The sequence below is a fragment of the Hemicordylus capensis genome, chromosome 4 (genome assembly GCF_027244095.1).
Source record: "Hemicordylus capensis ecotype Gifberg chromosome 4, rHemCap1.1.pri, whole genome shotgun sequence".
In the NCBI taxonomy this organism is placed as follows: domain Eukaryota; kingdom Metazoa; phylum Chordata; class Lepidosauria; order Squamata; family Cordylidae; genus Hemicordylus; species Hemicordylus capensis.
The window spans coordinates 1,047,626-1,073,982 of record NC_069660.1 but is presented as its reverse complement, the minus strand read 5'-3'; the positions used below and the strand labels follow the sequence as shown (position 1 = coordinate 1,073,982).

At 55.5% G+C, this 26,357-nt stretch overlaps 3 protein-coding genes across 7 annotated transcripts; 1 reads left to right on the top strand and 2 right to left on the bottom strand.

The window, feature by feature from the left end:
- Nucleotides 1–1,729: 1,729 nt before the first annotated feature.
- On the top strand, nt 1,730–7,705 carry ZSWIM1 (zinc finger SWIM-type containing 1). Of its 4 annotated transcripts, none has more exons than XM_053249945.1 (3): nt 1,730–1,875; nt 4,824–4,957; nt 5,631–7,705. In XM_053249945.1, exon 3 carries the CDS (start codon nt 5,749–5,751, stop codon nt 7,279–7,281), a length of 1,533 nt encoding a protein of 510 aa, XP_053105920.1. In that variant the 5' UTR covers nt 1,730–1,875; nt 4,824–4,957; nt 5,631–5,748; the 3' UTR covers nt 7,282–7,705. The 4 variants fall into 4 exon arrangements, with proteins under 4 accessions (XP_053105920.1, XP_053105923.1, XP_053105921.1 ...); XM_053249946.1 differs by lacking the exon at nt 1,730–1,875 and adding an exon at nt 2,275–2,527; XM_053249947.1 differs by lacking the exon at nt 1,730–1,875 and adding an exon at nt 2,785–3,609.
- A 439-nt stretch (nt 7,706–8,144) lies between these two features.
- Nucleotides 8,145–9,867, bottom strand: SPATA25 (spermatogenesis associated 25). Its single transcript, XM_053249949.1, has 2 exons — nt 9,729–9,867; nt 8,145–8,944 (listed from the first exon to the last, which is right to left on the bottom strand). The coding sequence occupies exons 1-2, from the start codon at nt 9,784–9,786 to the stop codon at nt 8,196–8,198; spliced, it is 807 nt and encodes a 268-aa protein (XP_053105924.1). The 5' UTR covers nt 9,787–9,867; the 3' UTR covers nt 8,145–8,195.
- Nucleotides 9,868–10,254: 387 nt separating this feature from the next.
- On the bottom strand, nt 10,255–24,570 carry NEURL2 (neuralized E3 ubiquitin protein ligase 2). Of its 2 annotated transcripts, none has more exons than XM_053248612.1 (2): nt 23,860–24,570; nt 10,255–10,583 (listed from the first exon to the last, which is right to left on the bottom strand). In XM_053248612.1, exons 1-2 carry the CDS (start codon nt 24,545–24,547, stop codon nt 10,468–10,470), a joined length of 804 nt encoding a protein of 267 aa, XP_053104587.1. In that variant the 5' UTR covers nt 24,548–24,570; the 3' UTR covers nt 10,255–10,467. The 2 variants fall into 2 exon arrangements, with proteins under 2 accessions (XP_053104587.1, XP_053104588.1); XM_053248613.1 differs by having other exon boundaries at nt 23,974–24,570.
- Between the last annotated feature and the right edge of the window lie 1,787 nt (nt 24,571–26,357).

The following is a 26,357-nucleotide window of genomic DNA, read 5'->3' as shown; positions in this document are numbered from 1 at the left end:
CTGCTGCTAAGTGCTTGGTGGTCAACGATGGCAGGACACAGCCTCCAGCTAATGTGGATGGGGCTCGTTCCTGGGTCTGCTTAGCCAATCAGTCAGACACAAGGATTGGGAATAATTAATTGAGGTTTATTGCTCTGCAGTCAGCAATAGGTAATCAATAGGCTCACACTCTCAAACCGATTACAGTTTGGTCACAGGTGCATCTTGCATTTATACAGACAATCTAAAACCCAAGAAACTCCATGTTTGCCCAGAAGACCTCATTCTAACTTAAAGTAGTAACCCCAGCCCAGCTCAGGGACATCACTGCCTCTCATGATTGCCGTCATCATCTCTCTCCAGCTAAAATGTATCTATGAAATTTGCTAAGACAGCTAAGCTTCTCAGGCCAGAAAACAGGATGTAACCAAATAAGGAGTAATCACCAAATGAACAATGAATCATTCGCATGCGTACTAGATACTTAGACCACCATTTTATTGCCACCTATACTGTGTCTAGGGTGTCAGCATCATTTCGATTGTCTGTATAAATGCAAGATGCACCTGTGACCAAACTGTAATCGGTTTGAGAGCGTGAGCCTATTGATTACCTATTGCTGCCTGCAGTAGCAATAAACCTCTATTAATAATTCCCAATCCTTGTGTCTGACTGATTGGCTAAGTGGACCCAGGAATGAGCCCCATTCACATCACAGCCACTGTTAGAAGCAGGGTGCTCTTCTGACTGGAGGCGAGTGCAGAGCCAGGGCATGGAAGCCAAGGGACACAGACAGCAGCCATGCGGAGCACCAAGGCAAGCGCACTCCACAACTGCATGGTTGGGTCTTGCGTCTTGGCTGCAGCAGCAACTGGTCAGACCCAACCATGGTGATGTTGATGGGGCTCGTTCCTGGGTCCACTTAGCCAATCAGTCAGACACAAGGATTGGGAATTATTAATTGAGGTTTATTGCTCTGCAGTCAGCAAGAGGTAATCAATAGGCTCACGCTCTCAAACCGATTACAGTTTGGTCACAGGTGCATCTTGCATTTATACAGACAATCTAATGATGCTGACACCCTAGACACAGTATAGGTGGCAATAAAATGGTGGTCTAAGTATCTAGTACGCATGCGAAGGATTCATTGTTCATTTGGTGATTACTCCTTATTTGGTCATATCCTGTTTTCTGGCAGTGGGAACCTTAGCTGTCCTAACAAGTTTCATAGATACAATTTAGCTGGAGAGAGATAATGACGTTGATCATGAGAAGCAGTGATGTCCCTGAGCTGGGCTGGGGTTACTACTTTAAGTGAGAATGAGGTCTTCTGGGCACACATGGAGTTTCTTTGGTTTTCTAAACACATCAATGGGATGCCAAAGGAGGCAGCTGAGTTGCTCTTCTCTCTCTTCCCGCCTCGCCCAAGAGCTGTGCTGCCTGCAGGCTGAGCATTCGTCAGGTAGAGCTGTGTGACTGTGCAGCTCCACCGGATGCTTGGCCAGCCTGTAGAAAGCGTAGCCCCCAGGAAGGGCGAGAGAGGGAGAAGAGCCACTCGAGCTGGCTCCTTTGGCGTCCCGCGTAATCTCTATCCAAGCTGCCTGCGCTAGCGCATTCGAGCATGCGCAGTAGCCCAGAAAGGGCGCTTGCATAAGCGACACGCTGCCCCACCACCAGGCCGGAAGATGGGTGGTCACGTGACTCTTCCAACCCGCCTCCTTCACCTTTTGACGTCAGTTTCCGAGCCCTGATTGGCTTAAAGGATCGGATATAGGTCGGAAGCTCCTGAGGCTGTGAATGGCGGGTTCGCCTGTCCTTCAAACAGAAAGGAGCACAATCGTGAAAGACACAAGAATATCGCGCAATTGGAAAGAGGCAAAATGGCGGCGGCAGCCGGTGAGCAGGGTAGGAGTCGGGAGGGAGATGGCGGCTTCATTAGCAGCAGCAGCAGCAACGGCGTCCGGACTGGGCCTGCCGAGAGGGTGGCCGCCCACCCCCTCCCCGGCGGCAAGGCCCCCTGCCCCGCCCCCGCTTCACAGCCGGCCCGGCCTGACGCTGCCCACATCTCTTCTGGGGGCGGGGCTTGGCGCCGAGCGGGAGGAAGCCGGGGGCGGGGCTCTGGACAGACACGCCCTCGGCGCGGGGACTACTGCTGCTGTTCGACTCCTCCCCCCGGCGGCCCTCCGCTGCTGCTGGCAGGCCGGAAGAGGAGGAGCCTCCCTCTCTTGCTCCGCTCGGGGAGGGGGAAGCCCCCCCACACTCCTCCCCGGGGCGGCGGCGGCGGCTGCTGCTGCCCTCGCCGCCGCCTCCTCCTCCTGCCCCCCCCGCCCCCTCTCCATGATCTAAGTGCCGCCTCGCCCGGGACGGCCACCCCGCGCCATCCGGACGGTGGCCCACCTTGGCCCGGCCAGCCGCCCCCCACCCCGCCGGCGCTACGCGCAGCTCGGACGTGGCGAGGCCAGGGCCCGGATCCCTCCGTTGCCTGGGAAGCGGCAGCAGCGGCCGTAGCCGCCAGCCTCGGCCCGCGATGCCCAGGGCCGCCTGTTCGGTCAGCGGCGGGCACCCTCGTTTGAATCCCTGGCGGGCGGGTGGGGGTGGTGTCACAGCTCTACCTGACGAATAGGCAGCCTGGCGGCAACGTGGCTCGAGAAGGAGGGAGCGAGACCCTTGGCAGCCCCCTGGCTCCTCAGAATCAGCTGCTGCTGCTGCTGCTTGAGGCAGGCGCGGCCGCCAGGCGGTGTGAGCCCCAGGCTCGCTCAGAGGCCCCGCGGGGGGGGGGTGGAGGCCCGCCTCCAGCATTTGAGGCCCCGCACCCTGATAAAGAGGGTGTCCAGGGATGTGGGGAGCGCTTCTCCTCCTGGGGAAACCAGCCCTGCGAGACGGTGCGGATTCATCTTCACCCTGCGTCTGGGCCCATAGACTGCAGACCCCCCTGAAGATGCTGGCGACTGCTCAGCCCGCCCACCAGCGCCTCTTCTAGCTGCCCTCTGGAGATAATAATGAGGCATTCTCACACACACATAGTTCCTTAGCCAACGAGACAGAAAACTGTAAAGACACTAAAGTGTAACAATTCTCCCTCCTTCAACAGCACTTGGTCCAGCATCGGCCATTAGCAGTGGTTTGTGTATATTGTCAGGAGAGCCCTAATCTTGTGCCATCAGGACAGATACATATTTTTATCAGTATTCATGAATATTTTTAACTCCTTGATATGACAAAATCTGTACCAGTTACAAAAAAACCAAATAATTCTGAAGATCAGTTGACTATATCACACTGTTTACTTGCTTAAACTTGCATTTCTCAGCTGAGAGAATTTCAAATTTTGGTCCAATAGGGGTGTGCATAAAAGCAAGTTGCAAAACTTATCAAATGCCAAAAAAATGGCATCAAGCCCTTTGAGCTTGAGGCCCAAGCTAGTAATAGTCATAATAATTTTGTATTTTGGTCACTGACCAGCAAAGAGGCCCAAGCTAAATTGCTCTCCTGCCCTCGCCGCAAAAGTGCCAACTTTTCAGCCCATGCAAAAGACAGCAAGGGGTTGTATTTCAGGTGCAAACCCAGGGCAAAACAGTAGCCAAGAGAACATGATAGTAGCTGAGCAGGGAGGACAGCACAAGAGTAGGGGTAAGCTGCAATGTCCTCGCCCATGCTCCGGTTGTATCACTTTAATACTGTTTCCATTAGGGCCACCATTGCTCGTCAGGGACGCCAAGCCTGTTTCCCACAGTGGCCAACCAGACGCCTTTGGAAAACTGCCCTTTGGGCAGGAAGGCAAATCGCTCTCTGCCTCTGTTGCTTCCCAGCGGCTGGTGTCTTTTGCAGACGCTTCCTTCTGTCCTTCCTCTGAACCTGGAAGTAGCATGTAGCAAGGGATAACCTTGTCCTCTGTGAATTTGGCTAATGCCCTTCCAAGCCATCTTAGCTAGTGGCTGCCACCACTACAATCTTGCGGCAGCAAATCCCCTTCATTAATTAAGCACTGTGTGAAGATGTACTGGTACTTGCTTTTGTCCGAAGTGCATAAGAACATAAGCGGTCTATTGACGGCTACTAGTCGGAGGGCTGTAGGCCATCTCCAGCCTCAGGTGCGGGGTGCCTCTGGGTACCAGTTGCGGGGGAGTAACAGCAGGAGAGAGGGCATGCCCCTTTCAACTCCTGCCTGTGGGCTTCCGGCGGCATCTGGTGGGCCACTGTGTGAAACAGGATGCTGGACTAGATGGGCCTCCTTGGGCCTGACCCAGCAGGGCTGTTCTTATGTTCAAAGGCCCATCTAGTCCAGCATCCTGCTTCACACAGTGGCCCACCGGATGCCTCTGAGAAGCCTACAGGCAAGAGCTGAGAGGGGCACACCCCCCTCCCCTGCTGCTACTCCCCAGCAACTGGTATTGAGATAGAGGCTGGAAGTGGCCTCTGTCCCTCATTCTGGTAACCATGGATAGACCTGTCTTCCATGAATTTGCCTAAACCCCACTTAAGTTCCATTTGTTCTTTTGGCAACTTGCCAGTCAATTGAGTCTTGGTTCTAGTGTTGCGAGACAAGGAAAACATGTTGCTAGCCATTTTATCCCCACCAGTTGTAATGTTATAAACCTCAGTCGTGTCCCTGCAGTAATCCACCCCCACCGAGCTAAAGAGCCACAAATGTTCTGTCCTTTCCTTCCATGGAGGATGTTCCAGCCCCCTGACCACTTTGGTTGCCTTCTTCTGCACTTTCCCCAGCTCTAAATATCCTTTTTGAGCTGCCGTGTCCAGGACTGTGCCCATTATTCCAGAGGTGGTCACATCGTAGATGTGTCTTAACCATTTTATTTTATGTCTCTTTCCTAATGAACCCCTAGCATGGGATTGGCCTTCTTCACAACTGCCGCACACTGACTTCTTGTTTTCATGGAGCTGTCCAGCTTGATCCCAAGATTTTTCCAGCGGCTCAGACTTCATTGGCATCCACGTGGACTTTGGATGTTTTGCCTTGGTAGGCATCACTTCATACTTATTTACACTGAACCACATTTGCCATTTTGTTGCCCATTCACCCAGCTTGGGGAGATCCCTTCAGAACTCTTCACAGTCCATTTTGTTCCTTGCCACCCTTAATGGTTTGGTGTTTTCTGCAAATTTGACCACTTTGCTGTTTACACCTACCTCCAGATCCTTTATGAACATGTTTAAAGAGCACCAGTCTCATTCCAGATCTTTGGGGGACCCTGCTTTTTATACGCTGCCTTGTGAAAATTGGCTATTCATTCCTATTCTGCTTCCTGTTCTTTAACCATTTACCAGTCCATAAAAGGTGCTGTTATCGTATCCTGTGATTGCTAAGTTTGCTTTAGAGCCTTTGGTGAGGCACTTTGTCAAAGGCTTTGTGAAAGCCCCAAGTATACCATGGCAGCTGACCTACCTCTGCCCCCTGATCTGTTGACATGTTCTGCTATTCAGGTGGAAGCAGCTTCTTTAGCTAGTACTCTGGTGGGTAGTATATGAAGTATATACCTAAATAAATTGGCTGTGATCTGCTGGTTTTGGTTTTGCATAATGCACAGGGGAGGGAGCATCTATCACCCTGTAGATCTTGTTGGAGAGTATTCTGCCCATCCTTGCACCAGCATGGTGAATTGTTTTTGTTTAATACTTGTTTCTCCCACTAGGCCCTTCAGTCTGAGATAAACCATCAGTCTGGCATCAGCAACAGAATCCAGCTCCTTTCATAGCAGCCAGCATAACTATCTCTCGAGAAAGCGGGCCAAGAAGCACAGTCCAGGAGCAATGGCCCTCGACACTGTGAAGGAGCTGCTGAGCTTTGACTGTGGCTCCCTGGTAGCTTATCAGCTGGACAAGAACTCCCAGCTGGATTCTATCAGTTTTCAGACTATCCTAATGAGAGATGTCTTTTTAAATCACCCAGAGGTGGTGCTTATTCATCGAACCCACAACCAATGGGGCAAGGCCCTCTATATGTTCATGGTGGACAAACCTTTTCTGAAGCTTAAGGGGGAGATGACCAAAGTGATCCACTTCTCCGTCCCAACCAGGGAATCGGCAGAAGGCCTGGTTCACATGTACCACACCTTCAAGGCCTTCAACCCCGAATGGAAGCAGATCAAGACCTTCCTGGTTGATCCACGCTTCCGGCTGCTACCGACACTATCCGAAGCGTTCCCCTCGGCGGATATCCAGCTGTCTGTCTTCCATATCTGCAAACATCTGCAGCACAAGATCCATCAGGTCTCCCTGGAGTTCCATACGGAGAGGCTAATCCTGAGCGCATTGAGGAATGCCATGTGTGCCCCCAGTGTGGACAACCTGAGGAAGATGCACACCATCCTGAATGACTTTGTGAAACCCAGCATCTTGCCCCAGCTCCACAAGGACTGGCTGCTCAATGAGAAGATCTGGGCCTTCCACCGCTGGCGAACCTGGGGACAATGTAGCCAGTACTTCAGGGATCTGGAGATGATCACGCGCAACTTGAGCCAAGTCTTCTCTGTGGGACCCTCCCTGGAGACCTGCATCACCAGCATCGCAAAAAGCTACCGGAAGAGTGTTTTGAAGGACGCCTTGGAAGTCGTGCCGTGCCCAGCTACCGTCCTCAATCGGAACATCTCCTCTCTCCATAACCTGCTGGTTCTCAGCTCATCGGCTGCAAACTCTTGGAGGCCTCTTCTTCCTCGAGATCCCTCCACAGCAGACCCACAGCCGCTCCTGGAGCCAAAATCAGAGGTTGCCCCTGAAGATGCAGCTTGTGAGCAGGAGCTGGAGCTAACTGCCGAAGAGCCCGCGGAGCAGATCAAGCAGTCACTGAGCACCATCTGTACAGAGCCTGCAGCCAGGCTGTGCTTGAATGAATTTGCTGTGGTCCAGAGCTCTGTGCATTTGATGGGAACGAATGAAGACACTGTCAACATACAGATCCTGGAAGATGCCCACGCCGTGAGCCGGAAGGGTCTCAACCCCAGCTGCACCTGCCACTTCAGCCAGACTTTCCAGCTGCCCTGCAGGCACATCATGGCAGTCTTGAACTCTGAAGGGAAGGCTGTGGAGGCAGAGAGGATCCCTGCGCAGTGGCGCAAGGGGCACTGCATCTCCCAGCCAGGGCAGAGCAGCACCAACGGCCTCCTGGAGGTCCTGGGGAGTTCGTGGGATGAGTCTTTGGATAAATACTTGGCGGTGTCCTTCCTCACAGAGCAGATCCGCCGCTTGCTGAGCCAGTGCAGCCCCGAGGAGTTTGACCGCAGGCACAGCACCCTCCGTGAACTGGCCGACAGCTGGATTGGACCTTATGTGCAGGTGAAGTTATGAGCCTGGAGTTGGTGTTCCCTTTCTTCCCCGATCGGAGACCTGTGGGGCTTGTCGTTGGAGTGAGTGGCCTGTGGGCCAAGCACATCCATGCATTCCAAGACTCCTGCTCTTGCCTGGGCCTTTGCAAGCCAGGAGCCGGCACAGAGGAGGAGGCCCACGGGGTGTGCAGTGGAGGAGGGTGGGTTCCGGTCCTTTCCAGCCCACCCTCTCCCTTCCCCAGGCCAGCGACTGCCGCTGCACCAGAGCTGCTCCACGTTGGGCCCCATAAGTGCCTCAGCCCAGGCGCTCTGGATGGAGAAGGCAGCCTGGTGCTCCCTTGCCCCTTCCCTCCTCTCCCGCTGGGTACTGGGTCCTCCAGTACCATGCAAGAGCAGAGCTTGCTTTCCTAGAGCACAAAGAAGTTAATAAATTGATCTCTCCCGTTTGTCATTGCTCAAGATGTCAGCTGTTACGTATCGCTCAGGCTGCTTTTGGGTGGGACTCATGCGCTGAAGTTTGGCGGGTTCTCACCTGCTTTCTTGGGCTGGAGGCTTAGGTTGGGGAGACTAGAAGCAGCCCCTTCGCGTTGTATCAGGCTGAAAGTGAGGTGACAGAGGCATGTACGAAAGCCAGTCCTTTGGGGAGGATTGGGTCTGGCTCCCAAGAAGGGGGTGTGTAGTTTGGGATGCTGGGGGTGCAGAGCTGTGCCCAGGAATTGGGCTGTGTGATGCGCACGCGCACACACACACACACACACACACACACACACACACACACACACACCATGTGTAATGCTGGTATGGCGGGGGGGCACTCTGATGGGGCTGGTGGGGGCCCCTGTCCTCTGGCCCAGACACAAAAGCAGAATAGCAGCCTGGCGAAAGTTGTGCTTGCACCTCCTTTATAGCGGCTTCTCAGCCAAGAGTCTCTTGCCGCTACTTCTCCAGCTGTGCCAGGAACAAAGGCGCGAGGCTCCTGTGGGCTGCCCTCTTCCGCTGCAGCCGGTCCCTCTTGCCCGGAGCCCCCCCCAGGCGCGGCACTGCTGCCCAGCTCCTCCTCGGGGCCCCCTCCCCCTGTGCGCCTCCCGGCTCCAGGTTCTCTGCCATGAAGCACTGGGCAGCCTGGATCATGTCCTCCTCCCGAACGCCCGGCACGGGGACCGTGGGGATGCCCGCGATCATCATGGCCAGGGTCAGGATGCAGATGTTGGGGGGCAGGGGCAGTCCTGGCGGGGCCCCTCTTTCTTGCCCAAGCTTTGCTGACATCAGGAAGACTCCGCTGGGCAAGAAGCCCCACCTGGCCAGGGCAAAGTCTCCCCTGGGGCTGGCAGGGTCCCTGGGGGGCTGGCTGAGGGGGGGCGAGAGGCAGGGCCACCTGTCCTTGGTCTGCTCCAGGGGGTACTCTTGGGCCAGGTTCCTGGGGGGCAGGCTTCTCTGTGGCTCCCACCTGGCGGCTGCCCCCTGGCTGCTGGGCGCGCTCGGTGCGCGGCAGGCTCCCTCGCAAGGCTGCGTGTGGAGCAGCTGGAGCGGAGCTGCTGCCTTCGCCTGCAGGTTCCTCCGGAAGACCCTGGCAGCAGAGGAGAGGCTGGCGGCGGCGGCGGCTGCAGACACCTCTCTGGGCATCCCGGGGTAGAGGCTGGCCAGGCTGCTGGGTGCCCTGTGGCCCTCTCTGCTGATGGCCTCTCCTGCAGGAAGGGGAGGGGAGCAGCGGGTTAGGCGGCGGAGGAGGAGGAGGAGGAGGAGCAGCGGGAGCGCATGGAGGGCGCCTCCCGTCCCTGAGGGGCCAGGCTGGCATGGGGTCGGGGGGGGAGTGGGGCTGGGCCAGGACATGCTGCCTTTTCCGTGGTCTGCTGCGTGTGCATCTTTCCCAAGAGGGAGGCGGGCCCGCTGCCTTCGGATGTGGTCTTCATGCCCTGTTCCCCTCCCCACCCTGGGAGCTCCTCCCAGGCAGCAGAGGCCGGCCGGCCGGGGGTGGGGGCCACTGGGCCCAGCGCATCCGCCGCCAGGCCCCAGCCCCCGTCTGTCTGTCTGTGCTGGGGCCTAGGCAGGGGCTGGCCTGACCCAAGAGGAGGCTGTGCCCAGAAATGCTCACCCTGCCCACCGAGCTTTTGGGCCTTGGCATCGGAGCCCCAGAGGGGTTGCAGGAGGGCAGGCCTGGAGGGCGCCTGCCAGGACTACCAAGGCCCCAGTTGGGGCGGGGAGGCCTCTGGCTGCCATCCGGAGAGGCAGGAGGGCGATTGGGCCGGAGGGGTGGAGGGACTCCTGCAGCCTTGTCCTTGGCGCAGGGCGTGGACAGCTTGGCCCTGCGGCACTGGGGTGGGGCCAGCACAGCCCTCCCTCCTGATCAAGGATGTGCCAGCCGGGGCACCGGAGCGTAGCAGCAGCAGGTGATGAAGGGGGGTGGGGGTTGGAGAGCAGCTCCCCCCCCCGCCCCACAACACATCTGGGGGAGGGAAAGGCAAGCTCTACCTTGACTGGCAGGTGGAAAGAAGCCTGCAGAAGCTTTCCCCATCCCATAATAGGACATGGTGGCAGCTGGGACCTGGCGGCGCTGCTGCTGCTGCTGCTGCTGCTGCTGCTGCTGCTGCTGCTGCTGCTGCTGCTGCTGCTGCTGCTGCTGCTGCTGCTGCTGCTGCTGCTGAGGTGCCCTGAGCTCCCCCCATTCTAGAACCCGCGTCACAGGCCTCAGCCCTTAGGTCACACAGAGCCACTGTGCAGCCACCGGCTTGTTCCTCTGGCCCAGGCACCGTGCTTGCTCCCCTCCCAAGAGCCGGGCTGGCTTGCCCCGGGCAAGTGGGGCGGCTGGACAGGCCTGTCGCCCGGCCTCTGCCAGCTCTGAGGCTGGTACGAGAGCCCCGGCACACCTCCAGCACAGCGTTTCCTCTCACAAGGAGTCCCAGAAGTGGTTGACTACAACTCCCAGAACCCTCAGCCTGCCCCCAGAACTCGGCCCTGGCCCTTCCCGTGTGAAATCAGCACTGCCCCAACACTGGCCTTGCGCTTCCCTGAGGCCCTTTTATTGATAGCCTTTCATGGTGCATCCCAGCTTCTTGCTCAGGTCCCTGAAGTCAACGTCTCGCCTCGCCAGAGGGCTGGCCTCTCGCAAGGCTTGCGTTCTGCGGGCCCACCATGGGCTTCCCTCGCTCTGTCTGGCCCCAGAGATCGTGGGGCTTGGTGGTGCCGTGCGCCTGCAGAGACCTCGCTCACTTCACTCCTCTTTGCAGAAGCTCTTCAGGAGCGGAGGGAGGTGGAGCCCATCGATGGCCAGCCGGTGCACGATGTGTTTCTGGATGGTCAGCCGGCAGAGGGTCTGCAAGGAAGGGACTGGGAGGAGGGAGAGGAGAAGAGGAAGGGGAGCTGAAGGCGGCAGCGGCGGCGGCGGCGGCCTCTGGGTCAGACTTGGGCCCTGCTGCTGACACATGCTGCTCCCTGAGCCCCACCTCAAGGGCCTGGGAGAGAGGCGCTCTCTCCCTGCCGACACCCTAGCTGCTCCTCTTGGGCAGGTTGCTGCCTAACGAAGCAGCAAGGTGGTCTGTGGCACTCTTGGCGGCAAGATCAGCCGGCCATGTCAGCTGGGAGGGGGCACTGGGAACCCAGGGAGCGGCCCTCGACTGAGTCAGCCCCTGGGGCCCCTGAGCTGAGGATTGTCTGCCCAGACTGGCAGTGGCGGCTTCTCCCAGGTTGCAGGCAGGAGCTGGGCCCTGCTGGGCCCCGGGGACAAGTCATGCTGGCTCCTTCCCCTGCAGCTCTCGGTGTCCCTCTGGCTGGGGCTCCCTTGGGTGGGACCGCTCCTCCCTGCAGGTCCTGCAGCTGCCACTGCCTCTCCATCCCGCCCAGCCGCCCGTCCCGTTGGCTCTCCTGGCAAGAGCTGCCCGTCCGGCAGTTCCTCCCTCGGCAAATCCTGCCCCCGAGCATGGGTGTCCCCTCCCCGTGGCCTGCGCTCTCCTCCCAGGGTCTTGCGAGGGAGGGTGGGTGCCTGCCTGCCCACTAGTGAGCTCTTCCCCCCCCCTTTGGGGCGGGGGGGGGTGCTTGTTGCCTGGCCCTTTGCCAAAGTGACTCCTCCCAGCCGGATTTCCCGCCTCACAAATGGGCCGCATTCTGCCCGGAGCAGATTCCCGCCCTGAGCCCGTTCTTTCCTCCGCTCGCGTGCTAGGGCTGCTCCTCCTCCTCCTCCTCCTCCTCCTCCTCCTCCTCCTCCGGCCAGCAGGCCCCGCTTTCTCCTGGGCCTTCCCCTCACCTGTCCCGCCAGGCCCGGGAGCCTCCCTTTTGTGCTCCTGGGGCCGGGCTCCAGGCTGCCCCTGCCCCTTGCTTGGCGGGGCCCGGCCTTGCCAGAGGGAGGAGCCTCTCCTGGGGCTTCTGGGCAGGAGGCAGAGCCAGGCGGGGCTCAGGGCCCAGCGGGAGGAGGACAGCCACCCGTGGGACCTGGGTTCGCAGAGCTGGTGGGCTCGGCACTCGGCTGGCAGCTCTGCAGAGCGGAGCCCATCTGGGCAGAGTGAAGCCTTTGGAGTGGCAGGGTCAGGCCACGGAGGAGGACCTGCAGCTGCCAGCCTCTCTTCCCTCCTGCCCTGCTCTAGGGCAGGCTTTGTGCCCCGGGGCCCTGCCGAAGGGCCATGGGTTTCTTCAGGTCTCTCTCACCCTCACTGCTGGATCGAAGGGCGGGCAGCCTCGGCAGACACCTGGCCAGCCAGCAGTGCCTCTCTTGGCTCCCTCGCTCTGCTCCTCGCCGTCCGGCGGCTGCTCCCGACCCAGCAGCTGCCTTTCCTTTTCCATCTCCGCAGCTAGACCTTGCTCCGGGCGCTCAGTCTCTCCCGCCTCACCTACGGAGCCGCCTCTTTCTTTGCCCCCTCAGACTTGAGAACGCCGGTTGCCAACATCATCATCATGCCTCTCCTCACTGGCCAGTTCCCACTTCTGCCTCTCAGACACGGGCCTCCCTCTCTCCGGGGCTCTGCCTTGCCCTGCCTCCTCCTGCCCCTCCTCCACCCACCCCGAAGGCTCCCACTCTCCGAGGACATTCCCCACGATCAGGGGCGTAGCTATCATTGAGCGAAAGGGTTCAAAGAACACGGCCCCCAGCTCCTGAGGGCCCTCCAGCTCCACCCCTCCCCATTTTCTTCATTGTCTCCGTCACTCTGGGGGGCTGCCCGAGAGAGGGGTGAACACGGGGCCCCTCTCCCCTAGCGACGCCCCTGCCCGCGATGCCTGCACTTTACAGGGGAGCAGCACTTCCCGCACCCTTCTGCTCCCTCCTGCCCTTTCCTCACCCCCCTCCCCACCAGGAGGCAAAGCAGAGTGGCCTCCTTTGGCCGCATTCATCCCATAATAGCCCTTCCTCCCCTATTCCCCCCACCTCTATCTCATGTCCTGTTAACATTTAGATGGTATGTTCCTTGGGACAGAGATCTACCTTTGCTAAACTCAGGAAAGTGCCATGAATGCTGAAGGCGGCGTATCAAGCAATGCAATAATAATTAATAATATGACAAAATACAGAATTATTGGTGGAGACCTTCTGAGCACTTGAGAATAGCACCCAATGTGGTTCCCCTTTACCTAAGTTGAAAAGAGATACAATATTTGAAGTGTGATAGTGGAAGTGGTTTGATAGGACTGTTGTTCTCTCCCCCCCACACCCCAAAAAACCCAGCCCCAAACCAAAGTGCTTTTCTGCCTGGAGGGAGAGAAACCAGTTCTGCAGCCTTCCATCGTACAGTTGTTCGGTTGCAAGTAGGGAAAAAGCAGCTGTGCTGGGTGCCAGTTGGCTGGCTAGGACCTCCATCATTGCCAGCCACCTGCCCAGCCCAGCCCAGCCCAGCCCAGCCCTGGAAGCTCACATACACCAGATGCCAGCATACGAAAGTGGGTGCAAGCAGCTGTCAACACTCCTGCGGCCGAAAAGGCGTTGCCGGAAGAGAGGTGGGGGAGGAACCAGGTGGAGAACCTCTCCCACTAGCAGAGCAACGCCCAGTCTCCAGGATGATCTCCACCGGTGATGCAGCTGGTCCCACACTGCCACCTTTGCAGCAGCGGGCGGGTGTGTGTGGGGGGGGGGGGGCTGCAGCTGCACTGCATGTTGCTTGCAGTAACTCTTTTCTTCGGCTGGCATTGCTGTTTACCAGTGTGGGGCAGTGTCTGTGCAGTCCTGGGAAGTTGATAGAAGCTAGCATGTTCTCCTTCAAAGGGGCCTTTTCTGAAGTGTGCAGCCTGCCTGCCTGCCTGCTGCCTGAGGGTGGGACTGTTGTCGTCCCTCCTTGGCCTGGGCAAGCAGCCATTTTCCTCCCAGGGCAAGGAGCAGTTTTTGGGCCCCATCTGGAGGGTGGGGAGAATGCTGACGACTCCTCCCTCGCACAGCAGGCCTAGTCCAGATTGTGTGCACACCCTCAGAGCTGCTCTCAAAAAGCGGGGGCGGGGTAGGAAGCAGCTCATGCCTTCTGCCTCTGAGACCCTTTGACCTCAGAGGCTTCCAGCGGCATCTGGTGGGCCACTGTGTGGAACAGGAGGCTGGACTAGATGGGCTTCCTTGGGCCTGATCCAGCAGCAAAGCTGTTCTGATGTTCTGATGATGCGAAGACATGCTGCTTGCCTCCCAGGAGAAGACAACCCCTGGCTGAACCCCTAGGATGTTTTCCACCTTTATCTTCCATGTTGGTTTTTCCCTCATTCTCTACCTCTCAGTGCCTGAGGAAGTCTGAGTCTCCTGGCCCTGGTGGAAAGACCAAGCAGTGGCCTTGCTGACGCCACTTGGCTGCTTTAGTGGGATGCAATGGCTCCAAGAAGGCCAGGCTGCCTGCACTGCTCAGCTGCTCCTCTGGAGTGTGCCCCAAGGATCCACAGCTTGCCTGCTCTTTATTCCAGAGAGCAAACACCATCCGCCTGGGATCTCATGGGTCCCAAGCAGGTGCCATCCCCTTCAAAGCGTCTCCCCCTGGCCCTGCACTCCTCTGCTTGGTCAAGGCCTTTGCAGGCTCTGTCTTGCTGGCAGGTCTTTGCAGCTCTGTCTTGCTGGCAGGTCCTGAGCAGCCAGCTGGGCACATTTGTTTCTGTTGGGCAGAAGGGGCAGGTCCTGGATCCCCAGTTACCCATAAACGCTGTCTTCAGTGTCACTGAGAACATTCAGTGACATTCAGTAGCACTGAGGAACGTTTAGCTAAAAGCATCAAGGGGAATAACAAAAACTTCTTTAAGTACATCAGAAGCAGGAAACCTGCCAGGGAGGCCATTGGACCATTAGACAATGAGGGAGTGAAAGGGATCATTAAGGAGGATATGGAGGTAGCAGGAAAGCTAAATGAGTTCTTTGCGTCCATCTTCATGGCAGAGGATACTGAGCATATACCTGTTCCTGAACCAGGCTTTTCGGGGATGGTGGCTAAAGAACTGAGCCAGATAGAAGTGATGAGAGATGCTGTTCTAAACTGTCTGGAAAAACTGAAAACTAACAAATCACCAGGGCCGGATGGCATCCATACAAGAGTCCTCAAAGAACTCAAATGTGAAATTGTTGACCTCCTTGCTAAAATATATAACTTATCCCTGAAATCGGGCTCTGTACCAGAGGACTGGAGAGTAGCAAATGTAACACCGATTTTCAAGAAGGGATCAAGGGGTGATCCGGGCAATTACAGGCCGGTTAGCTTAACATCTGTTCCAGGCAAATTGATGGAAAGCGTCCTCAAGGATAAAATTGTAAAGCACCTAGAAGAACAGGCCCTGCTCGGAGTGAGCCAGCATGGCTTCCGCAAAGGTAAATCTTGCCTCACCAAACTTTTGGACTTCTTTGAGAGTGTCAACGAGTGTGTGGATCAAGGTGATGCAGTTGACATAGTCTACCTGGACTTCCAAAAAGCTTTTGACAAAGTTCCTCATCAAAGGCTCCTGAGGAAACTTAGCTGTCATGGGATAAAGCGACAAGTACATGTGTGGATTGCTAACTGGTTGAAAAACAGGAAACGGGGTAGGTATAAATGGAGAGTTTTCACAATGGAGGGAAGTAAGAAGTGGGGGTCCCCCAGGGGTCTGTACTGGGACCGGTGCTTTTTAATTTATTCATAAATGATCTAGAAGCAGGGGTAAGCAGCGAGGTGGCCAAATTTGCAGATGACACCAAACTCTTTCGGGTAGTGAAATCCATAACTGATTGTGAAGAGCCCCCAAAGGATCTCTCCAAACCAGGTGAGTGGGCTACAAAGTGTCAAATGCGGTTCAGTGTTGGCAAATGTCAAGTGTTGCACACTGGGACGAAAAACCCCAACTTCAAGTATATGCTGATGGGATCTGAGCTGTCAGAGGCTGACTAGGAGAGGGATCTTGGGGTGGTGGTGGACAGCTCGTTGAAAGTGTCGACTCAATGTGCGGCAGCTGTGAAAAAGGCCAATTTCATGCTAGGGATCATTGGGAAGAGGACTGAAGATAAAACTGCTAATATTATAATGCCCCTATACAAAACTATGGTGCGGCCACACCTGGAGTACTGCGTATAATTTTGGTCACCACATCTAAGGAAGGGCATTGTAGAACTGGAAAAGGTGCAGATGAGGGCAACCAAGATGATCAGGGGCCTAGAGCACCTTTCTTATGAGGCAAGGCTACAACACCTGGGGCTGTTTAGTTTAGAAAAAAGACAACTGCTTGGAGACATGATAGAGGTCTATAAAATCATGCATGGTGTGGAGAAAGTGGATGGAGAGAAATTCTTCTCCCTCTCCCATCACACTAGAACCAGGGGTCATCCCATGAAATTGATTGCTAGGAAATCTAGGACCAGCAAACAGAAGTACTTTTTCACACAACGCATAATCCACTTGTGGAATTCTCTGCCACAAGATGTGGTGACAGCCAACAACCTGGATGGCTTTAAGAGGGGTTTGGATGACTTCATGGAGGAGAGGTCCATCAATGGCTACTAGTCGGAGGGCTGTGGGCCACCTCCAGCCTTGGGGCCGGGGTTCCTCTGGGTACCAGTTGCTGGGGAGTAACAGCAGGAGGGAGGGCATGCCCTCAACTCCTTCCTGTGGCTTCCAGCGGCATCTGGTGGGCCACTGTGCAAAACAGGATGCTGGACTAGATGGGCCTCCTTGGGCCTGATCCAGCAGGGCTGTTCTTATGTTCTTATGATGGCTGAGGGCCATTGTGGCAGGGGAGGATGGGAGCTGTAGTCTAACCCCTGCAGAATGATCCCAGGAGCTGACTCCCAGCGCCCACCTACCCTTGTGCCATCTACTGTGGCAGGAGTTTCCCAGGCCTTGTGCTGGGGAAAGGGATGCAGGGAACTCTTTGGAATCCACCAACATTCTGTGGGTGTTCATTGGAGTTCCAAGGAGTCTTGATTTTGTCCTGGAGGAGACCATGGGGCACAGCTCTCCAAGGTCATGCAAGCTCGGCCTGCCATCTGTTCTCCTTTCATGAATGGGAAGGCACCAGTGGGACCTCCTGCATGCAAAGCAGTCCCGCTGCCGCCTTCCGCAGACTCTGGTCATTGGCCCCTCTCTGCCTGAGACCTTTTGCGGAAGATGCCTGCCGCAGTTGAAGCTGGAGCCCTGTGTGCCTGGAGCCTCTGCTCACCCCAGAGACACAACTGCTGTTCTGTCAGAGAAGAGAAATGTCTGGCGCTACCACTGTGGACTTTCAAACAACCCTTCTAAAGCAGTAATCAGAAACAGGTCCTAGAAATAGCACACAGGACGGAAGCGGTCTAGGCCTTGCCAGAGAAAAGGACATGTAAACATAACACCCGTGATGGCAGAGTCTGATCAGATGGGACAAATTCAGCCGAGCGAGTTGCAGTGGGGCCCAAGGGAGGCTGCTGGCTGCTCTGCTCCAGGGTGAACCTCAGATGAACTCCCCCCCCCCCGACTCTGCACTCTCTGACTTCCTGATCATTCCTGCCAAGGGAGCTTTGTGACCTGATGGAATTGCTCCAATGGAGATCTTGGCTCCTGGGGTCATTCCAACAGCCAATAACTCACAGCTGGCCAATATATGGCATTCTGTGGGCATATGTTTAAGCCCAAATCCATGTGTATGCAATAATTTGCAGTCGTGCCTGGGAATCTTCTGTTCTGACCAATCAGCAGTTTAAATATCTGCAAATGTCTGAGTTCACTAACTTTTAATTAGGCAAAATGAATATTTAGGAGAAGGTGTCCTTTTGCCTAGTGAAGAGTTCAGTGCAAGTTGAAAGCCTGCACAAGTCCTGGGGCACCCAGCATAAGATAAGAACATAGGAACTTGCCTTATAGTGAGTCAGACCCTTGGTCCATCTAGCTCAGAACTGTCTTCCCAAACTGGCAGTGGCAGCTTCTCCAAGGTTGCAGGCAGGAGTCTCTCCCAGCCCTGTCTTGGAGCTGCAGCCAGGAAGGGGACTTGGAACCTTCCACAAGAAAGCATGCAGGTGCTCTTCCCAGAGCAGCCCAATTCCCTCAGGGGAATATCTCACAGTGCTCACACATGTCGTCTCCCATCCAAATGCAAACTAGGGCAGACTCTGCTTAGCAAAGGGGACAGGACATGCTTGCTACCACAAGATCAGCTCATGCTGAGTATGTCTCTCATGTGGTGGGGCCAACATGGCACCAGTGTTTGAATCCTTCACTGACACCCTCCCCCCAAGTCTGAATGTCAGGGGGAAGCATCTCCTTCCCTAGTGCACATCTCTTTGAACCTTTGGACATTTGCATACGTGGGGCTTCAGTTGCCTTGGAGACTCTCCCACATTCATGTGACCAGCCGATCATTCTTAATGCTGAGGAGAGGCATTTGTTGTGCAAATTAACATTCTGGCCAACATATACTTTACAGTCTCATTACAAATTCACGGAAGCAAGAACTGCTTTAAGCCTCAAGTGAGCAGCAGCTCTTCGGTCTTGCCTGCTTTTCAGCTTGCTTGCCACAGTTCAAAGGGGCCTGATGCTGGTTTCCCTCACTGTCAGCATTGCTGCTGAATCACGAGCCAATCCTGGCCGACCTACTGCACAAGGGTGTGCCAGCCCCAAAACGTCTCATGCACGTCAGTTGCACAACTGGAAATAATAGGCTTACTCTTATGTGATGTCATCTGCGCCATTTTTGCAGTTGTGTGTGACTTGCATATGCGCAGTGATGCCAGGCTGCGGTACCCTTGCATGGTGTGCCCGCCCCTGTGTTGACAGCCGCTGGGGGCCAGATTAGGGTCCCCAGTTTCCCTGGCCTTGTTTTCTTCTTCTTCCACCTTGTCCCAAGTGGCTTTCCTGCTCTGCTTCCCTTGTTGGTTTGTCTGTTTCCCTTTAAAAGTAATAATAATAATTTTTGAGAAATGCACATTTGGGGAGATTCATGGAGAAATCTCACAGAGAAATGTGCAACTACTCAACTCCTGGGGGATGCCAACAGATGGCCAGCAAAGTCCCCTAAGGGGCGAGAACGTTTCAGATAATCCAGAAGGGGAAAGAGTAACCCCAGGAGTAGAGCAGATGGAAACATGACAGCTGGTCAAAAAGGTTAAGTGACAGTAAAGGAGGTAGCACACGCCAACGCCAGGTAAGAGACTTGGCATACAGGTGTTTATATACCAATGCCAGAAGCCTCCAAGCCAAGATGGGTGAGCTGGAGTGCTTGCTTGCTAATGAAAACAGAGATATAGTGGGCATAATGGAAACCTGGGGGAATGGTGAGAACCAGTGGGATGCTGTTATTCCTGGATACAAACTCGACAGAAAGGACAGGGAGGGGAGGTCTGGGGATGGAAAAACACTGTTTATTATTAAAGAAGGAATAGAATCCGACAAGCAAGAAAACCTAGGAGGCCCAGAGTCCTCCACAGAATTATTATGGGTGACTATACAAGGACTGAAAGAAAACGTGTTACAAGGGATGTGCAATCGCCCTCCAGGCCAAAACACCAAGAGGACCTGGAATTGGAGAAGCAAATCAGAGAAGCGTCAAAGAGAGACAGAGCTATAATAATGGGTGATTTCAATTACCCTTACATAGACTGAGCAAATTCTCATTTGGGTATTGACAGAGAGGCCAGATTTCTAGAGATGCTAAATGACTGTGCCTTGGAACAGTTGGTTGCAGAATCCACCAGATAAAAGGTTACCTTGGACCTAAGCTTGAGTGGTGCCCAGGACCTGGTGCAAGATGTCAGAGTTGTAGAACCGCTGGAGAATAGTATCCATAGTGTGATCCAATTCAGCTTATATGTGAGTGACACACTGCCAAGGAAGTCCAAAACAGATGCACTGGACTTTCGAAGAGAAAACTTCTCAAAAATGAGGAGACTGGGAAATGGAAGGTGAAAGGGAAAGTGAGGAGGCTCAAATCCCTCCAGAAAGCATGGAACTTATTTAAAACCACAGTACTAGAAGCTCAGTTGGAATTCATACCAAGAAGGAGGAAAGGAACCATCAAGTCCAGGAGGACACCAGCGTGGAGCAGAGCCAGGGAAGCTATAAAAAGGGAAGAAGACTTCCTTCACAAAATGGAAGTCCTGTGCAAATGAAGAGAACAGAAAAGAACACAAACTCTAGCAAAGGAAATGCAAGGAGACAATAAGGGATGCAAAAAGAGAGTTTGAGGCGCATATAGCTAGAAATGTCAAGGGGAATAACAAAAGGACAAAACTATATAGAAGAGCAGACCTTGCTGAAGGAGAACCAGCATGGCTTCTGTAAGGGAAAGTCTCGCCTCACTAACCTTTTGGAGTGCTTTGAGACTCAACAGGCATGAGTATAATGGTGATCCGGTCGACATAGTATACTTGGACAACCAACAGGTTTTTGTTTGACAAAGTTCCCCACAACAGGCTCTTGAGTAAACTTAGCAGTCATGGGATAAGAGGACAGGTTCATGTGTGGATGGGTAACTGGTTGCAGGAAATAGAAGGTAGGAATAAATGGAGAGTTTTCACAATGGAGGGAAGTAAGAAGTGGGGTCCCCCAGGGATCTGCACTGGGACTGGTGCTCTTTAACTTGTTCATAAATGATCTAGATGTAGGGGTAACCAGACAAGAGGTCAAATTGCAGATGACACTAAATTATTTAGGGTTGTGAAGTCCACAGCAGATTGTGTGGAGCTCCAAAAGGATCTCTCCAGACTGGGGGAGTGGGCGACAAAATGGCAAATGCGGTTCAATGTAAGCAAACGTAAAGGAATGCATATTGGGGCAAAAAAAACCCCAACTTCACACAGATGGGGTCTGAGTTGTCAGTGATCGACAAGGAGAGAGATCTTAAGGTTGTGGTGCACAGCTCATTCAAAGTATCGCCAGCTGTGAAAAAGGCCAATTCCATGCTTGGGATCATTAGGAAGGGGATTGATAATAAAAAATCTAATATTATAATGCTCTTATACAAAGCTATGGTGTGGCCACATATGCAGTACTGTATGCTGTTCTGGTCACTGTATCTTGAGAAGGTCATTGTAGAACTGGAAAAGGTGCAGAAAAGGGCAACCAAAATGATCAGGGGCCTGGAGCACCTTCCTTATGAGGCTAAGCTGCAGCATCTGGGGCTCTTTAACTTGAAAAGGGGAGACATGATCGAAGTGTATAAAATTATGCATGGAGTGGAGACAGTGGACAGAGAGAAATGCTTCTCCCTCTCTCAACACTAGAACCAGGGGTCATCCCATGATACTGAAGGTCTGGAATTTTAGGACCAATAAAAGGAAGTACTTTTCCACACAGTGCATCATTAATCAATGGAATTCCTTGCCATGGGATGTGTTGATGGCCACCAGCTTGGATGGCTTTAAAAGGGGCTTAGACAAATTAATGGAGGACAGGTCTATCAATGGCTACTAGTCTGGTGACTATAAGGCCACCTCCCGCCTCAGAGGCAGGATGCCTCTCAACACCAGTGGCAGGGGAGGAACAGCAAGAGAGAGGGCAAGGCATCCCCCCTTGCCTGTGGGCTTCTCTGAGGTGGCATCTGGCGGGCAATGGTGTGAAGCAGGAGGCTGGACTGGAGGGGCCTCCTTGGGCCTGATCCAGCAGGGCTGTCCTTATGTTCCCCACCTCCAAACCAGGTGGAAAGTGGGCTTGGCTGATTCATGGCCGAATGGACAGAGGCTCCACGGCGCAAGGACAGACCTCAGGGGCCCTCATGACAGTCCAGGCTGGTGTTCACCAAGCCGGAGAGACCAACCAGTTGCTGATCCTGAGCTTGCAGCAGCAACACAAGTCTTTGAAAGCTCGTGCCCCATAGATCTGCTAGAATCCAAGGCCAGGTTGACATGAAGTTTCATTTCATAGATCCTCCATGTATCTCCACCACTGTTCTTATGGAGGGAGGAGTGCAAAGGAGGAGGGGGACTCTCTAACTGGCACCTCATTATGGAGGCACACAGAAGCCTGATCCCCCACAGGTTGTGGACCACCCTTGGCTTGAAGAGGGGTTTGGATAATTTCATGGAGGAGAGGTCTATTGGCGGCTACTAGTCGGAGGGATGTAGGCCATCTCCAGCCTCGGGGGCGGGGTGCCTCTGGGTACTAGTGGTGGGGAAGTCACAGCGGGGGAGAGGGCCTGCCCCTTTCAGCTCCTGCCTGTGGCTTCCAGTGGCATCTGGTGGGCCACTGTGCGAGACGGGATGCTGGACTCGATGGGCCTCCGTGGTCCTGATCCAGCAGCAGGGCATGTTCTTCTGTTCTTATGGGAACAGCACTGCAAAGCAGCCTGGCTGGCCTCCCCTCCCCTGCCATCGGAATGGCAGGTGCAGAAAGGACAACTCAGAAGAGAGCGGCCCCATGGCAGCAGAAGTGGGCTTTGCCCTCCGCCTCTCTTGAGCTCTTCCTTGGTTGTCTGGAGTTCCAAAAGGCCCGACTGGCAAAAGAAGGGAAGTCGCTGCTGCTGCTGCTGGGCCTAGCCTGGGGCCGGGAGTGGCCGGAGTGAGACCAGCAGACTCTGAGGAAGAGCCCTGAGGAAAAGACCTCTCGGCCTCCTGCCGCAGCCCAGCCCTACAGGGCTCTCTGGAACAGATGGCAGCCAGCAAGGTTGGGCTCTGGCCGCAGCCCCCATGTGCAGCCCAGCGAGCGGCAACTGCTAAGCCACCACAGCCATGCCGTGCTGCTCTCCGATCAAGGTGGCAGCGGCAGCGGCAGCGGCATCCCTTCCCTTCCCTTCCCGCCAGTCGCGATTGTGAGCTGTCACTTTGGTTCTGGAGGGAGGCATCTGGACTGGAAGAAGAATGCCAGCCCCTCTTGCCCAGAAAAGTGGCCTCCACATTCCACCATGACAGAGCCTTGAGGACTAGACAGAGAGGTCAGAGGCAAAGAAGGAATGTGGCGGGGGGGGGCGAGTTTGTGGGGCCAGGTTTCACAGCTGTGCTCCGGGGCAAGAGGCAGAAAGGCTGGTGGGAGTGCTTGAGGAGCGAAGCCTCAAATTGCTTTGGGGACTGAAGATACGGATGATTCGCTTTGGCAGAGATCAGCACAGTGACTTGGAGTTCTAGCCCTAAGCTGCTCCGTGGGGCCCTGCATCCCTGGGAGACTAAGTCAGAGGTGGGTGGCGGGAATGCTGGCGAGGCCGGAGCCCCGGGGAGGGCGGGTGGGGGTGAGAGCACTGCTGGTGTCCGCTCCCCTCTGCAGTGCTCCTTCCCGAAACAGGTGGCCCCTCCTCTGTGCCACTCACTCTCCTCACCCCCCCAGCCTTGCTTCATCCATCCTGCCTGCAGGGCACCGCTGCTCTTGACAGAGCCCAGAGGGTTCTAGGGGTTGCAGGGCTGGGGCGGGGATAGACACCAGAGCCACATCCACTGCCCGGGGCGGGCTCCTTGGAGGAAGAGCAGGACAAACACCCAGGGGCGTAGGCAGGGGAGAGGGGGCCCCGTGTTCATCCCTCTCTCTGGTGGCCCCCCAGATTGAGGGAGATGATGAAGAAAACAGGGAGGGAGGGAGCTGGGGGCCCGGGTTCTTCGAACCCTTTCGCTCAATGATAGCTACGCCCCTGCATATACCGCCAAGACTGAAATGCGCTGGAGTGCCCTCTCCCCTTGCCCAGCCGCCAGGCAGACCTGTTGCCCTTCACCAGGAGGAGGAGGAGCCGGAGGAGGAGGAGGAGGGATGCTTCCTCCCTGCTGATGAACAGGACAGCACCCCCCCCCGCCCCAACACACACACACACACACACACACACTGCCATGCTGCCGTTCCCTTGCCTGCCCTTGTGCCTTCCCGAGCTCTTCTCTTGCCTGGGGTCCCTTTGCTTGCCCAGGGCAAAGCACCCCACTGGGTCTCCCTAGCAATGCCCAGCAGCCAAAGGAACATGGGCAGCTGCCTTCTACCAGGCCAGACCCTTGATCCATCTAGCTGGGCATCGCTGACCCTGACTGGCAGTGGCTCTCCAGGGTTCCAAGCAGGAGGGCTTCCCAGCCCGACCTGGAGATGCTCCCAGGGACGGAACCTTCTGCCACTGAGCTACAGGCCCACCCAGGCTATCGGCCTCGATCCAGGCTGGGCCTGAATTGGGCACCCCTCACCGAACAGCCACAGAGCCCGTGTTTGGGGAGGCTCGGAGCTGAACCGTGCAAGATGCTTCCTCATCCTGTCCGTGCCTGTCACCAGTTCCGACTTAGTCCAGGGCCATGCAAGAGTGGGGTTCTGCAGGCGGGAGCCACGATACCTACAGCCATATTCCACCTGGATGACACGGACGCTCTTGGTGGATGCAAAGATATCGACCACGGCATAGAGGGGGCGGGAGGCGGGGAGACCTCTGGCGCTGGGCCCCATGTCCTCACCGTTGATGACGATGTGCATGTCGGCCGCCCCATCAGGCTGCAGGGTGTAGAGCACCCCGATCCGACTCCTCCGGGCCGTTGCTGGGAGCACATTCGTTTTGTACAAGTCGTCCAGGATGTGGCTGTATCGGCCAGGCCTGCTCCGCCCTACCAGTTTGTCCCGGGGGATCCGGACTTGCTCTATGAGTAAATAGGGGCTGGCCAAGAATCCCCGGACCCTGGCCGACGCCTGGTCCTCAGCACTGTGTGGAGCGACTCGGTTGTGGTTGCGGGTGATGGCAAACACCCAGCTGTCCCCCAGGTTGACCAGGTCCGGCAGCGAGTACTCTGGCACCATGGCCAGGCTGCGAGGGTCGTGGGCTGTCAGCCCCACCCGCAAGTGGCCACACCACCCCAGCTCCTTCTCCTCAATCTCCACCAGGAAGATCTGCCCGGGTTCCAGGGGCTCCTGGCTGAAGCACACCCCATTGGCAAAGCTCTCCACTCGGGTCGCCTGCGTGCCGGTGGGATCCACGCTGACATTCGCCCCATGGATGTGGTGGAACCGGGTCGGGGGGTGGCACACGGCAGCCATCTCTGGGCCTCTGGCAGGAAGGGCTGAGGCTATTTTTAAGTGAGCTCAGAGTCAGCGGCAGCTGCTCCTGCCGGGACACTCCGGGCCCCCAAATGGGGAACCTGGCGCTGCTGGGAGCTGCCAGGTCCTAGTGCCCTGTGAATCCCCTCCGTAGCAGGACTTGCCTGGCCAAGGCGGAAAGGGACCTGCTTCTTGCCTCACAAAGGGGTGGACACCAGCATGGTGTGATGCACATTGACCCTGGGCCTGGCTCGTGCAAGTACAAGCCCTTGCCTCTGGTGCTCACTGCCCATGATGCAAACCCAGAACTTTCCCTTGGGGGGCCAGGTGGCGGCAGCCGGGCAGCCGCAGAGGGTCTTGGATGATGACACAGATGATCTCTAGACCCTTTTCAGCCTAGCTTCCATCCTGGCATTGGAACGGAAACCACCGTGGTCGCCCTTGTGGATGACCTTTGCAGGAGCTGGGCATGGGGAGTGCATCCCTGCTGGTTCTGCTGGACTTCTCAGCGGCCGTGATACTGTCTGCCATGGTAACCTTCTGGACCACTTTGCCAGAATGGGGATTAGAGGAATGATCTGCAGTGCTTCCAGCCCCTTCTTGAGGGGAGGGCCCAGAAAGTGTGCTGGGAGACTACTGCTCAACAGTTTCTGGACTGCTGGCTTTGGGGTCCCATGGGCAGAGGCACACCTAGGTAATTTTGAAGCCTGGACCTAAAGGCCTTAGGAGCCCCCCCCCCCCCGCCCACCCTCTGCTGCACGTTAAGCATCATTTTTTAACACGTAGGTTAAAACACGACAGGAAACAGAGGGTAGGAATAAATGGACATTTCTTTTAAATGGAGGGAAGTAAAAGTGGGGTCCCCTGGGGATTTGTCCTGGGACCAGTGCTCTTTAACTTGTTCATAAATGATCTAGAAGTTGGGGTAAGCTGCAAGGTGGCCAGATTTGCTGATGACACCAAATCCTTTCGGGTAGTGAAATCCAAAACAAGTTTGTGAGAAGCTCCAGAAGGATCTCTCCAGAGCGTGGGAGTGGGCAACAAAATGGCAAATGTGGCTCAGTTTTAACAAGTATAAAGTAATGTGTGTCGTGGGCCCTGCCCAAAGGCTTTGGAACGCCCTCCCAATGGACATTCGCTCTCTGCAGTTTCTCTCGCTGCCTTTAAGAGGCAGGTAAAGACCTGGCTTTTGTCTTTGGGGCTTTTGACTCAGGCTTGAGTCCCTTAAGGAGTACTTCTTTCTTTCACTGCTCTTGTGTGCTGCATTTTAGTTTATTAGTTTTTAATTTGAACAGATGTTATGGTTGCTTTTAATATATGTTGGGAACTGCCTTGGGATTTCTTATGAAAGGCAGTACAGCATATACATTTAATAATAGAAGACATAAATGTACAGAACGCTCTGCCCCAAGGCATGGCGATGGCCATTAGCTGTAACAGTTTTAAAAAGGAATTGGTCAAGTTGACAGAGGAGGAGAGGAACCACCATTACGGCGGATGCTAAATGGAGCCTCCATGTTCAATGGCAGTAGCCCCCCTCCCCACAAAATGTCAGTGTGGCTCCAGCAGGAGGCAGCTATCACCTTCACACCTTGCTAGTGTTGTGGGCTTCCTGGAGGTCCTCTGCTGTCTTCTCTGGCCACACTCCCGTTGTGAGGGACATGGACCCAATGACAGCTGCAAAATGCTCCCTGTGTTGTGCGCCAAAGTCACTTTTACGCTCTGCGTATGCTCATGAGCTACACCAGAGTGAAAAGGAGTTTGACAACACTGCCACCTTGTGGCTCTCGTGTTCTTTGCATGAGACTCA